At 47.1% G+C, this 13,874-nt stretch overlaps 2 protein-coding genes across 10 annotated transcripts in view; both read left to right on the top strand.

The window, feature by feature from the left end:
* Positions 1 to 6,177, top strand: part of GPBP1L1 (GC-rich promoter binding protein 1 like 1) — a 62,446-nt gene extending 56,269 nt beyond the window's left edge. For all 5 annotated transcript variants that reach the window (XM_019630939.1, XM_019630940.1, XM_019630937.1 and 2 more), the window contains 5 exons: positions 1,854 to 1,994; positions 2,450 to 2,608; positions 3,161 to 3,285; positions 4,187 to 4,289; positions 5,306 to 6,177. In XM_019630939.1, the coding sequence (XP_019486484.1) occupies positions 1,854 to 1,994; positions 2,450 to 2,608; positions 3,161 to 3,285; positions 4,187 to 4,289; positions 5,306 to 5,458 (681 nt within the window). In that variant the 3' untranslated portion in view covers positions 5,459 to 6,177. The remainder of the gene's footprint in view (positions 1 to 1,853; positions 1,995 to 2,449; positions 2,609 to 3,160; positions 3,286 to 4,186; positions 4,290 to 5,305) is intronic.
* Positions 6,178 to 8,016: 1,839 nt separating this feature from the next.
* Positions 8,017 to 12,987, top strand: CCDC17 (coiled-coil domain containing 17). Of its 5 annotated transcripts, none has more exons than XR_002122591.1 (13): positions 8,017 to 9,220; positions 9,301 to 9,375; positions 9,486 to 9,687; positions 9,780 to 9,942; positions 10,186 to 10,269; positions 10,358 to 10,476; positions 10,738 to 10,854; positions 11,094 to 11,254; positions 11,347 to 11,438; positions 11,597 to 11,800; positions 11,930 to 12,140; positions 12,214 to 12,320; positions 12,600 to 12,692. XR_002122591.1 is itself a non-coding variant. In XM_019630927.1 (13 exons), the coding sequence occupies exons 1-13, from the start codon at positions 9,047 to 9,049 to the stop codon at positions 12,762 to 12,764; spliced, it is 1,878 nt and encodes a 625-aa protein (XP_019486472.1). In that variant the 5' UTR covers positions 8,017 to 9,046; the 3' UTR covers positions 12,765 to 12,987. The 5 variants fall into 5 exon arrangements, 4 of the variants coding, with proteins under 4 accessions (XP_019486472.1, XP_019486471.1, XP_019486474.1 ...); XM_019630927.1 differs by having other exon boundaries at positions 12,210 to 12,320; positions 12,600 to 12,987; XM_019630926.1 differs by having other exon boundaries at positions 11,930 to 12,320; positions 12,600 to 12,987.
* Positions 12,988 to 13,874: the final 887 nt, after the last annotated feature.

The following is a 13,874-nucleotide window of genomic DNA, read 5'->3' on the forward strand; positions in this document are numbered from 1 at the left end:
ATTATTCCCCTTACTTCGATAAGGTGGCTTAGCATGTTTATAAATAAAATGGAAGAACTTATTAGACAGAAGGAGATTAAAGATACAAGGGAGAAGTACTTGATAAATTCTCAAAGGAAAGAAAACGAACAGATGTAGAATGGTAGAAAGAGGAGAAAGCTATCAAAGGAACTTGAGATGCAAAGAAGAATTGGGGAAATTTGGATCCAATGATTTCTGACTTTTCAAGTCTAGCAGAACAGAAGATCATTTGAGGTGGAGAGTGGGGTTTGATTTGGAGTTTGGAGGAAATGAGTGGACATTTTAAAAAGAAAAGAATGGTTGGTATGTGGTTCACTTTAGTGTAATTCCTACATATAATTCCTCTAACAAAAGGGGGTATGGGGCATGATGGTTTTCTCCAGTAAGCATTCAACTATATAGCATAGTGTTTGAGTTACTGAAAATTAAGATAACTTGGAATAAAATTGGATAGAGATGTTTGTATTCTATTGCATGTAACACTGCCTGTAAACCTTTCATACTACTGTGGCAGAAACCCAAGTGTTTCTGTGCCCTGCTATGTCAACAGCAAAAGAACGACAAGGCATTTGGAGACAGACCCACCGCAACTCTGGAGATGCTACTGAGGAACTGTCATCTTTGGTATTTAGCGTGGCATAAGCAGCCATCTGTATCTTTAGATTTTCATCAGTGCAAGAAAAAAATGAATCTCCAGTTGGGTCATTGTCTCTTGTCTGCTTGCATGTTCTTTTTACAGTCATTGTGAAAAAATAATATCACATACTACTAGTTGAGTAACCTTGGACCAATTACATAACTTTCTCAACCTTGGTGTCATTCTCTGTAAAAAGTCGACATTGTAATAATACCTGATTAAGAATTAAATATTAGGTTGTCGGAAAAGTCATGATGCCTTTTTGCAATGAAAAACAGAAAAAATACGTCATGACTTTTCTAACAACCCAATAAAACCATATGATGAGCATCTGGTACATAGTAGATAATCAGTTAATTCCCTTCCTAAAGCCTACGGTATCCTCATTAATACCAAGAAAGAAATTTTTTCCACTCAGACCCTTCCTTTGTCCTGAAGGTTTCTCTGTTTTGTTTCATTCTGGAAAAAAATATTTTTTACTTGTTTCAGCCTTACCCTATTGACACACTTCATCTTCCCGGTTCTCTTCAGACAGTATGATTGACTTAGGAAAAAAGAGTATTCTTTGAGGCCAGGGCCAAAGTGACAGAATGGATCCAAACCTCACAAGGCCAAGCAAAAGAAGGACCTCTGGACTAAACCAGGATTGTCCAGCCATTTACATTGCCCACTCTGGCCTGGAACTAGCCTCCTGCCATTGAAGTTTCTGGAAAACATCATTTTTCTGATGTGCTGCTTTTTTTTTTTTTTTTTTAAGGGTGTCAGGATCACATCAGAGGTTAACAAAATACACCATAAAAGAAAACATTTGGGGGTCAAATAAGTTTGGGAAATGCTCTATATTTATATCTGCTTCTCAAATTCACATATGCAATTAAATGCTTTGAGAAATTGCACAGTAAAGAAGTCTGTTGAACTAGATTCACCCCAGTGTCTCCTAGGCTTACTGAATTGAGCACTCTTTTTAAGAAATACCTATTAATATCCCATGGCTTTTCTGGTTCCCGTCCGCCTTTTTCTTTGTCCTTCAAGTGCCTAACCTAAGAAAGAGGTTGCATACCTCCCAAACGTGTTAAGACAAGTAAACTCTGGAAGCTCATGTTCCCACGTAACGTTTCCCTCTTAGGATCTTACAAGGCTGAGCTTCTGTCTCTCCGTGCTTGTTCTGACTGATTTGTTCTTTCTTCCCATGTAGCCCAGTGCATGGAAAACTAACAGAATGGAACACAAATCAGGATCCCTTTCCTCTAGCCGGGAGTCTGCTTTTACCAGTCCAATCTCTGTTACAAAACCAGTAGCACTGGCTGGTGGCGCAGTTTTAAGCTCTCCCAAAGAGGTGAGTTGAGGTTAAAGCCGAGCAGCCTTTTCTAAAGTAGCAATTTCCTATTTACTGAGATGCACAGTATGACGTGTACAGCTCTAACTCCATTTCCTTTGTAGATATACTTAACTCAAAGTTAATTTCCTTGTTGGTGATTCCCATTAGCATGCAAAGATGGGCAGTTGCTGAGGAGGTGGTTCTGTGGTAGACCAAGGTCAGCTTGTGGTAGACTGCATTATGCTGGCATCTGTAGAAAAATCAAAAGGGTGCTATGTAAGCCATCCAGTCTTAACTATAAAAACTGAAAGCGAAACCCTGTTTAAGTGAAAAGGATCGTTTATTTTTGGTAAAAGACAGAGTGGTAAATAGGCTATAAGATTCTGGAAATCAGTACCATATGGAAGTGATCCAGAGAATCCTAGTTCTGGATCTTTGCTATCAGGAGCAACTTATTTGTGATATTTGCGCAGAGTCCCTCCAGCACCACTCCTCCAATTGAGATCAGCTCCTCTCGTCTGACCAAGTTGACCCGCCGAACTAGTGACCGGAAGAGCGAGTTCCTGAAGACTCTGAAGGATGACCGGAATGGAGACTTCTCAGAGACCAGAGGCTGTGACAAGCTGGAGGATGTAAGAGCATAGGCTTTTTCTGGGGCAGCACAGGTGTTTTCCTATGTTATGTTATATGTGTGCTGTTTTTCCTTCTTAAAGGAGAAAGTTATGGCAAGTTTTGAAATGGACAGAGAAGTACGTAGGAGTAACAGTCAGTCTGTGGTAGAGTGAGTTTAATCGTTTGTTCAACAGAATTCAAATTACGGCTTATTTTTAATAATACTTGCCTTGGGATTCAGTGTCCTTAAACAGAGCAGCACTGGGTTGAGTCTTGAATTGGTCAGTGCTGTAAGAAGTTGATTAATTATAGAACCTTTTGTCAGTTAGAATTAAATTTTATTGTAGCATAAGAAAATAGGCATATCACAACCTTAAGATGATGACCAGTTTGTATCCTTTGGCTATCTTAACAAGGTGACCAATTCCTCTTTTTTAAATGGCAAAAACCTGTAGGTTGCGGTTGTTGTCTGGAAAGCACTTCCCTGGGTTCTGGCTCCTTTACCTTATAGATTGCTTACCTTGCCGCAAAAGATTGTTACACCAAGTGTGTCCTTCTTTTCCTTGTTGCAGTTGGAGGACAACAGCACACCTGAACCAAAGGAAAATGGAGAGGAAGGCTGTCATCAGAATGGTCTTCCTCTCCCGATAGAGGAGGAAGGGGAGGCTCTCTCGCACTCTCTGGAAGCAGAGCACAGGTAAGTGAGAATCGCATGTGCTGTGTGGCCTGCAAGGAGCTTGACAGTACTTAAGAAAACATCTCAGATTGAGTCCAGCATACAGATGGAAGTGCCCAAGAGCACCATAACTTACTCTGTATGCGCCCCATTGGCCTGTTTCTCAGTGGTCATTCCTTTATAGAATCAGCCAACTTTTTCACACTCCTCTTTAAGGCTTTTGTGTAGTTTAGTTTCAGACTTAAGTTTATGGCTCCAGTTGGAGAGGGGAACCTGTTTCCTGCAACTGTTGTGCTGTCTCCTTGGACCCTCCTGGCCCAACTGAGCAGTTACAATAAGACCCCGTTAAGGGTCTTTGGGAGGCATGAGACACCCCCCGCCCTGTGTCTGAAACTGTTTCTTTAAATGAGGGCCTTGAACACAGAGCAGCCAGCTGTCTGGGCAACTGGATGGCACATGAGGCCTGCCAAGTATGATGGTACCTTCCTAAAAGGAGGCTCCTATCCAGCGGAACTTTAAGGGTCAGTAAGAGTTATGAAGGAGACCATATGCCATGAAATTGAAAAAAAACTTCAGTACATGTGGAAATTTGCTAATTTGCTCATGAGACAAAAGTGAGATTTCTTCCTCTGTTTTGTCTACAGGACAGAGAGGGCCCTTGCAGTTTGGCTCTTGATGCTGTCTTATTTTCTGCTGCTTCTACTTACTGTCTCTGTAGCTCTTATGCTCTGAAAAGAGCAACTGTGGAGATCCCCCATTTAATTATAAGCACGTAATTAAAGCTTATCCCACCGGGGAGAGAAGAGCCTAAGTTTCTTATCTTAACATCCAAGTGGGCAGAAAAGTTTTCTGTGGAAAGTTGTGGGCTTCCTGTTTATGCTTAAAGGTGTCATGTTTTCTTTGCCTGACTTGCCACCTCCAGGTTATTAAAAGCAATGGGATGGCAGGAGTATCCTGAAAATGATGAGAATTGCCTCCCCCTCACAGAGGATGAGCTCAAAGAGTTCCACATGAAGACAGAGCAGGTATGTCGGAAATCTTTCCTGGAGACCAGTCAATGACTAGGAAAATGAGGACAGTTGTTGCCTTTAGGGAGCCCAATTTAATGTGAGAGAAGGACCTTGAAAGAGGAAGTATAAAGTTGCCGTAGTAGAAATATAAAAGAGCATCTCATTCTGCGTAGGATCTCCAATGTTGGGTACCAAAACCAGATCAGTAGCAGATTTCAAAAGGTAGTACGTTCTTTCATCCTGGAAGCTTTAAGCCCTTATCAGAACCATAGGCTGTGTTCCAAAGGGCTCACCCTCCTTTCCTTCTAGCCCTGTGGGTTTCCTCTGGTATTCTGACCAGAACCACAAAGCCAAATTTGAATTTATTCAACAAATGCTTGGATTCTTTCTCTAAGTAAAATACTGCCAGACCGTAGGGTTTGCAGTAGTGAGCAAGACCAGTGGGGTCTCTACAAACCTCGTGGATCTTATGTTCTGGTGGTATATATTTTAAGCATAAATAACAATTGTGTTAAGGCCTATAAAGGGAAAATACAGGCTGACATAAAGACTTTGCTTAGAAAAAAGAGAGTATTCTTTGAGGCCAGGGCCAAAGTGACAGAATGGGTCCAAACCTCACAAGGCCAAGCAAAAGAAGGACCTCTGGACTAAACCAGGATTGTCCAGCCATTTACATTGCCCACTCTGGCCTGGAACTAGCCTCCTGCCATTGAAGTTTCTGGAAAACATCATTTTTCTGATGTGCTGCTTTTTTTTTTCTTTTTGCATCACTTGAGAACTTGTAGAAATAGGGAATCTCAGACCCTACTCCAGATTCTGAATCTGCATTTTAAACAGGTCCTTAGATTATTCATTTGCATATTAAGGTTTGATAAGCACTACTATAAGAAATCTTCCATCTCTTAGAAGGGCCTCCCTCTACATTCTGCCTAGAATTGAATTGAGGCCTGGCCTGTCCTAGTTCTCTTGAGCTAATGTAGTTATTGATGTTTTGTTTTGGTTTTTTTCTTTCTTTCCCATTCTTACCACAGCTGAGAAGAAATGGCTTTGGAAAGAATGGCTTCTTGCAGAGTCGCAGTTCCAACCTGTTCTCCCCTTGGAGGAGCACTTGCAAAGCAGAGTTTGAGGACTCAGACACAGAAACCAGTAGCAGTGAAACATCAGATGACGATGCCTGGAAGTAGGCCTATAAATGGTCACCGCTAAATCTGACCTATAAACTCAGCTTGTGTGCTTAGAAAGTGTACAAAAGAAATCGTTGTTTTCCTTTTCTTATGTTGTTGAATATTTCGTGCACAAGGGAAATAATCATATCCCAAAGAGAGAGCGATTGGCTTGTTAGTTTTTGTTGTTCTTCCCTGTTACCTGCTTCACACAGAAATTTGTGTGGTGGGAAAGATTTTTAAAATACACTCAAACAGTATATATGGGGCGATGCACAGGTGGGAGCTGGGAATGCAGAGAGGAGGAGACACTGGTCTGCAGCTGCAGCTTCCACCAGCCCTCAGGGCACTCACCCCTGTGCTCAAGCAATCATTGTCAATGACAAAGTGACTATTGAAGTTATAATTGTATTAAATTAATGCTAATAATTTGGATATTTTATTTTATTTTTGGCTGCTGGGGTAACGTTAGCCCTTAACCAAGCATATGTGGGTTTCTTATTTCTTTTTTTCCTTTTTGGGTACAATTGTAAAATATTTGGATATAGGAAATGTTGTGTTATTGCAGCCTTGATATTCAGGGTGGATTGTAAAATATAAATTTTTGTGAGATTTCAAAGATTAAGATTATTTTGATAACATTATTTACAGATTTAAAAGATGTGGCTATCAGAAGTCTTGAGGGGGAAACTACTGCATAAAATAACTAACTTGGAATAAATATTTTGCATCAGTTTGGATTGTCTTGTGTACGAAGTATATTTTCTTTAATATTAGATGAATGAATTCTTTTTTAGGGGAAATAATTTTAGCAGTCTCAGGGAAATCTGAATTCAAACATATGTTTCTCTTTTTAGCAGATACTTTTTTGATGCAGAAAAAAACCTGTGCAATAAATCACTAGTAGTAAAATCAGAAACCCAAGTTTCCTTCCTAGAACTGTTTTTCACTGCCCATGTTATTTACCAATGTACATATTTTAAGGAAGGTCTGTGCCTCAATTTGCCTACTAAAAAAGAACATGAGAGAAAAGGCTTTGAGCCAATGCTGGCTTATGACCAGGGAAAGAGGCAGGTTTTTTTCATTCAACAAATACTTCCCAAGCCTTGTATGTCCCAGTCATTGGACAAGGCTCTAGGGTTGCAAGGAGTGCCTGGCCCAGTAGGGAAGAGAATAAACAGCTACGTTACAAATGAAACCATAGGGGGCCGGCCAAGTGGCTTAGTTGGTTAAGAGCACAAGCTCTGAGCAACAGGGTCGCCGGTTCGATTCCCACATGGGCCAGTGATGCTGTGCCTGAGCTGAGCTGCCAACAGGTGGCAGGATGGCTCAGCTGGTGAGAGCACATGCTCCTAACAAGGTTTCTGGTTCAACTCTTGGAAGGGATGGTGGGCTATGCCCACCTGCAACTAAGATTGAACATGACACCTTGAGCTGAGCTGCCTACAGGTGGCTGGATGGTTCAGTGGTTAGAGTGTGCGCTCTTAGCAACAAGGTTTCCAGTTCGACTCCCACATGGGATGGTGGACTACGCCTACCCACAACTAAGATTGAACTTGGTACCTGAGCTGAACAGCCGCGAGCTGCCCACAGGTGGCCGTATGGCGACTGGAGCCAGCTGCGCCCTCCACAACTAAGATTGAAGAACAACTTGGCCGTTCCAATTTCCCAACACTGTTCCCCTGCCCCAATTCCCCAATAAAAAAACCTTTAAAAAAATAAAAAATAACAAAAACTTGGGCCAAGATCTGATGAACAAGCAGAAGTTAAACAACAGATACTTACTGACACTGGCACTCTGGCTGTCCCTACAGTACATGGTCCCTAGGTGGCTATAGAGGTCCAGGAGCCTACTCCAATGGGGGACAAGTAGGAGTGGCCTAGCTTCATATTAGAAAGGCAACTATTAATAACTTGAAATGTGGGCTTCAGAAGGGGTACAGAGAGACCAGAATGACATTTGCTAGATTTCTAAAGGTTAGCAAGGCAGCGACCCCGCCTGCCATACTGTATTATATAGTCTCTCCTGCTGGTGGTACAGGCAGTCCACCAGCCATGTGGAAATGGCTGAGATAGAGCAGTAAGAACTAGAACTCATATTTCATTGAATGTGTGTGTGTGTGTGTGTGTATTTAAGACATTTTATGTACTATAAGAGAAAACTTGCCAGTTAAATTGACACTTCAGATTTCAGTGTTAAAATTTTTTTTTGTTTTAAGATTTTTTTTTTATTGGGGAATTGGAGGGTGGGAACAGAGAAGTTGCTGTCTTTTTGTTCTTCAGTCTAGTTGTGGAGGACACCACTTCACTGGCCCATGTTGGTATCATCATTGCGCTCTTCCCAGGTGAGGCAGATCGGTCGCCGGCCTCTGGACGGCCGCTCATGGCAGCTTTTGGCAACTCACATCGGCTGCTGCCCGCTCACACTGGCTGCCGGCCACACACGGTAGCTTATGGCAGCCCACTGCAGCCTACGCCATCGCCAGCGACTCCCGGCAGCCCAGCTCCAGGTCGAGCTGTTGTTCACCATCTTAGCTGTAGAGGGCACAGCATCACTGGCCTACATGTGGGATCTGAACCAGGGCCCTGCTGCTCAGAGCCAGCGTCCCAAGCCAGTTCTTAACCAACGCACCATTCTGCCGGCCCTGAGCATGTCTTAAAGATTCAAAATAAGTGGGGGTGGCCGCACCCTCTTCCAGGACACGCAGAAGCCTTTCCAAGATGAGTGGGGTAAAACTCAGGATGTCATGTAGAAGAGCCTGAGCCAGGCCCTTTTAGCTCTGCATGCCCTAAGTTTTGCCTACACAGACCCCATCTCTAAATTCCCGAAGAACCACTTCCTAGATGAAGGGGTGAAATTTATCAAGAAGATGAGTGACCACCTGCAGGCCACCTGGCCCCCAGGCTGGGCTAAGCAAGTATCTCTTCAAAAGGCTCACCCTCAAGCACAACTAGGAGCCTCTGGAGCCCAGAGGCCTTTAAGGGGCCCCTCTGCATTCCCCAGGCCTGAGCCTCTCCTGCAACCACTAGGCAGCCTTCTAACCACCCTGGAGCCCTCTTTCATGCCCTGGACCAAATGGAAACAAGCTTTTTACAAGAGAAGAAAAAAGATGGTTTCCTGGCAGAATGTTCATAAAGGCACTCTGCTCCTATCCCAGGTGTTCCTGGAATGGAGAATGACATCCATTTGGGCAAAACAAGAATGAACAGGATGACACTTTATTGCCAGAGGCTAAAATGCCCAATGATAAGTGATACAGGCCCAGCTAGTCTAGAAGGCATCTGTTTGTTCCCCTTTATGAATATAGGCAGAAAAACGTGTAGTGTTAGAGACGTGCCTGTGACCATATAATGAGGTGAAGACTGTGACATTTTTATCAAGCCAGGGTTTCCTCCCAAAGGTGACCAGCCCTTCCCCACCCATTCTCCATACCTGCCCAGGCCTGTTGTTGCTACCCAGGGAGCTAAGGCTCCTCCCCCAAACAAATGATATTGTAGACCCAATAAACCTGGACTTGCCTCTCTGCCTCTGGCTTTGTTTCATTCTCCTTTCCTGCTCTCTGTCCTGTCTGCAAATCTTGGCTGGTGTCAGGGAAGGAATTCCATCCCATGGCCTCCCGCTCTGGGGAGCCAGGACTCCTTCCCTGTGGATCCTGTGACATGGTTTTCCGGTCCTGGGCCCTGTTGGCCACCCACACTCAGCGCTTCTGCATTGGCCGTGTGACCCAGGAGGTGACACTTGGAGCACAGCCCTCAAGAGCCACTGAACCCCAAGGCCCCATGGTAAGGAACTCCTCCATGGTCATGGGTGGGCTTTTAAGCGACCCTGCCCCTCAGGATTCCTCACCTCACCCTGTCCCTAGGTTGTGCCACAAGAACATCAGCACCTCCCAGACCAGGAAGCCAGCAAGTCGGCTCTAAGGAGGCTAACAGAGGAGGTACACCCGCCTTTACCCACGGGTTTGAAACAGCATGCTCCCCAAACCTATACCTCATCCATGGGCTAGATTATCCCTACATGCAAATCGCGGGTTGCTATTATATCCAGGTGCAGCGGCTGCGGCTGTACCTGCTGGAAATGCAACCCCGGATAACAGAGGTTCCCAGGGGGTCAGAGGCGCCGACTCGGGGCCTCACCTCTGAGGTTGCTGGGAGCCCTGGCGAGCGACTGCGGACGCTGCACCGGACTCATGCAAAGCGCGTGGCAGAGACCGAGGCACAGAGCCGGGCCCTGGAGCTACGCGGCGAGGGTGAGGGTAAAGGTGGGAGGTATTAGGGACCCACCCCACCCCTCGCCCCGTGGCTTGAAGTTGCTTGGGTCCATTCTCGATCCCTTACTCAGAACTGAACCAGCGCCTCCAAGGTTTGGCCAGGACCCAGGGCGGTATATCACAACCATTAGGCTTGGAGCGGGAGCTTCGAGAACTCCGGGCGGAGGCCGGGCGAACAAGGGGAATTCTAGAGGTGTTAGAAACGCGCGTTCAGCAGCTACAGCCAGAGCCAAGGTAAGAACCTGAGCGCAAAATCCCAGAGCGCCCCGGCGTGGACCAGAGAGCGGGACCGGGGGCGTCTGGTGGGGCGGGGCCTGGCGTGGCTAGGCGGGGCCCGTGGGGTGGAAGCCCGAGACCGGCTTGACGCTGAAGGCTAGGTCCCTAAACAACCCGAAGGCCGCTTGTGAGTTGCGGAAGGGGAGTCGGCAGGTGGCTGGGGTCTGTGACAGCGTCTTCGCCGGTCGCCCTCCCCTCCAGAGCCCGGCTGAACTCCTTGCGAGAGGCAGAACTCTGTGGCCCGGTGCTACAGGTCAACCCGGGGACTCTGGCTGCCGAGATCGGGTGAGGTCCGGGGTCCGGGGACAGGCATGGGCGATGCGCTGATCAGTCCTGGAAAGACGCTGCTGTTTTCTTGTTCACTACTTCCTAGGGCCCTGCGTGAGGCCTACATTCGAGGTGGGGGCCGGGACCCCGGCGTTCTAGACCAGATATGGCAGTTACAAGTGGAGGCATCAGCTCTGGAACTTCGGAGGTCACGGACCCGCAGGGGTGAACAGGAGGGGCCAGCCACGAGGGCTTCTCGGAAGCGGTGGCCTTAGTTCTGGGAGGAGAAAGGGGCGGTGAGGGAGGACATGTTTGGCATGAGAACCACCTAAGCAAAAACCCCATGGTAGAAAACTTGGATAGTCTTTCCAGCAGTGGCTGACAAGTCCAGCCTTGTCTAGAGAGTCCCTAAGGCTGGAGAGCTGCTCAGAGCCAACCAGCTGGTCACCAGAGTCAAAAGTGACAGGTCAGACTTGTTCATCTCAGGAAGACCCACAGGTTCCACGTTGAGGGAGCTTCTAGTAGTGGAAGCCGAAAACCGGCGCCTGGAGGCAGAAATCCTGGCTTTGCAGATGCAGAGTGGTGCAGGCCAGGCACCCTGGGGTCAGTGAACACCCCAGTCCCACCCCGCCCAGCCCCACCCTCCATCCCCAGCAGGCCTGGCTTAGAGGCAGGGGTTAGAGGGACCATGCATGGGGAATGAGACAGAGTGTGCCCCGTAGGTCCTTGTCCACTTGCAACTTCAGGTGTCCGTGTGTGTGCGGCTATGGGGGCAGGGGTATCTCAGTCCTGTTACTTGCTGAGTCCTTCTCGGGGGCACCCTACTCTTTCTCTGCACCTAGGGCCCGGTCACCCGCGACTTGTGGCCAATCCCAGCCCTCGCCTGAGGAGGGAAGATTCCCCACGCCTCCCACCGCCAGTGGCACCCCGGCTGCCACCGATTCCACACTCCACAGGCGTCCTATTCTTGGGTGGCACAGAAAAGGCTGTGAGAACCCAGGAGGTGGGTGAGGGGCAGCTCTATTCTGTGCAGTTGAGGGAGCATAGGCACCTAGAAGGCCTCCTGGAGGATTCAACTCTCCCCTACATCCACAGCTTCCTGGAGCCATGACTAGAAACCTGGGCCTGGATCCACACTTCCTCCTGCCCACAATTGACGTTCTGGGTCCTGCACCCTACGACCCTGGGTGAGGCCTGTACCCTCCTTTGACATCCTTTCTGACTTCGTCACCACTGCTGGTTAGGGAGACCCACGAGGTCCAGCTAGGGTTGGGGAACTGACTGGGGGTTAAGGGGCTGGGGGTGAGAGGTATATGTAGGTGCACTGAAACCTGTGTCCCCCCAGGGCTGGCCTGGTCATTTTCTATGACTTCCTGCGGGGCCTTGAGGCGTCTTGGATTTGGGTGCAACTAATGGCTGGCTTGGTTCGAGATGGACAGGGTACAGGTGGGACCACAGCATTGCCCCCAGCTCTTTGCTTGCCCCCGCCTCCAGCTCCTGGGCCCATGGGCAACTGTGCCATCCTTGCCAGCAGGCAACCTGTACCCAGGTCAGTAGGTGTTGAGGCTTGTCCTTCATTCTAAGTTTTCTCATTTGTATACAGGGCCACTGGCTTTGAGGTCAAGTTCTGGGAAGGGAATACAGCCAGTTCTGGCTTCTGACACTCCTTTTGTTTTAGACTACCACCCTCGCCACCAGTATCCTTGGTCTGTGAGCTACACGCTTGGCAGGGGCTGGAAGGGGTTAGGGTACCACAGCCAAAGGCCTGGGCCTCACTGGTGCTTTTTGACCGGAATCAAAGGGTGCTAAGTGGCCGTTGGCGTCTTCCACTTCGGGCCCTTCCTCTGGACCCCAGCCTTAGCCCTGGGCAGCTGAATGGGATTCCCCAGGTGAGTGGAGGATGGGAACTGGGTGTCTACTCAAAGGTACAGATGCAGTACCATTTCACTTCTCCCCAGGTAGGTCAGGCTGAGCTCTTTTTACGGATGGTGAATGCAAGAGATGCAGATGTCCAGACATTGGCAGAAATCAATCCAGCAAGTGCCCTTGAGTACCAGTATCCACCTCCGGTGAGGGTTCAACTATAAATAAGGACAGCACAGGTGTGGTTGCTGTGGTTAACAGCCAGCCTTTGTTTACCACTATGTGCCGAATCACTACCAAATGCTTTCAGTGGATTCTCATATGACCCTCACACAACCTATTAGGTATTATGTAGATATGGAAATCAGAGCACAATGGAGTTAACTTGGTTGTTAGTTGACATTTTCAGGTAGTCCAACTCCAGAACCTGTGTTAACCTTTATGTAAATCTTTTGATAAACATCTGCCTTCTCCCTGTTCCACAGGTGCCCAGCCCATCTTCACTGGAAGCCAGAAGCTCCCTTGATGCAACAGCTGGCCTTGTTGATCCCCCTCCTCCTGCAGAAGAGCCCCTTGGCAGCAGGGTCAAGGGTAGAGATAAGGGTTTGGGCCCGTTAAACTGCTCTGACCCGCCCCCACTGGCTTTCTAAATCCAGGAGAATGTGGGTATGAATAACAACATATACAGGACTAGGGCCTAGATTGAGGCCTAGTCCCAGACCTGTAGCTTTACTGTTCTAAAAGAGCCTAGAAGCAAATAGATGAGCACAAAATATAAGCTCCAACTACATAGCTTTATCACACTTGGCCTTTCTTGACCGTTTTCCTTTTGTAAAACAGATTGATGTGAGGATTAAATGAGTATGTCAGGTATTTGCAGTATCACCTAGTATATACGAGGTTCTTCGAATAATACTGTGTACTATTTAATTCCAGCTAAAATACTTGATAAACTCATTCTCACCTGTTTTTTTGCTAAAGCCAGTTTTACTGCCACACTTAATTCAAATCCAAGCTTTCTCAGGACATCCTTCAGGATGCCTTCCAGGCCAAGGTCCCCATAAACAGAAAGCTCCCGTAGCCTCATTATCTAGATTCAAGGGCAGGGCCCCAGCCAAAAATGTTTCTCCAGAGTGGGGATCACATGTGAAATCTTGCCCCAGGCCCCAATGTCAACCAAAGGTCAAAGGCCTGAGAGTAAAGTATGTCATGACTTACTGGCCTGACACCCTCCTCCCCCTCAGAACTTACAACAGCATCTTCAGGAATAACATTCAGAGCCAAAGAGTCTACAGCTGTTACTGTAACCAGCCCAGAAAAACTCATTTTCTTTTTTTATTTAGAGAAAATATAAACTCTGAAAAATGGGGTTGATTTGGGGTTAAGCAGAGCTCCCTCTGCCTGACATTGGATGTTCAAATAGCAGATTCTAACCTACAGTCTGTCCAAGTGGTAAAGGAGCCCTGTGGGTGTCAGAATTATTAAATTCCCTTGGGTAATATAGGGCAGGCACTGTTTGGAATTCATAACCTGGTTCATATAGGTTATTCAACTAAGGATCAGGTCAGAGGCAGCTCAGTCAGTCTCACACTAGCCCTGAACCTTGGACATCAGTGGGGGCCCATAGCATGGCTTTAGTACCAATCCCTGAGCACCAGCACCCTTAGACTGGGCAGCCAGAACTGCTGGGCCAGATTCCATCTTTCAACCACATGTCCCACACTGAAATGCTCTAGGCAGCCCAGGATCCCATGCTGAGA

This window comes from Hipposideros armiger, unplaced genomic scaffold (genome assembly GCF_001890085.2).
Source record: "Hipposideros armiger isolate ML-2016 unplaced genomic scaffold, ASM189008v1 scaffold_965, whole genome shotgun sequence".
NCBI classification, from domain to species: Eukaryota; Metazoa; Chordata; class Mammalia; order Chiroptera; family Hipposideridae; genus Hipposideros; species Hipposideros armiger.

What these genes read in the sequence shown, in the direction of transcription:
- CCDC17 (XM_019630926.1), top strand. Translation starts at nt 9,047, where the DNA reads ATGGCCTCCCGCTCTGGGGAGCCAGGACTCCTTCCCTGTGGATCCTGT. An exon ending in CCTGGAGCTACGCGGCGAGG is followed by an intron (nt 9,688 to 9,779) that starts GTGAGGGTAAAG and finishes TCCCTTACTCAG; the next exon opens with AACTGAACCAGCGCCTCCAA. An exon ending in GAGGTCACGGACCCGCAGGG is followed by an intron (nt 10,477 to 10,737) that starts GTGAACAGGAGG and finishes TGTTCATCTCAG; the next exon opens with GAAGACCCACAGGTTCCACG.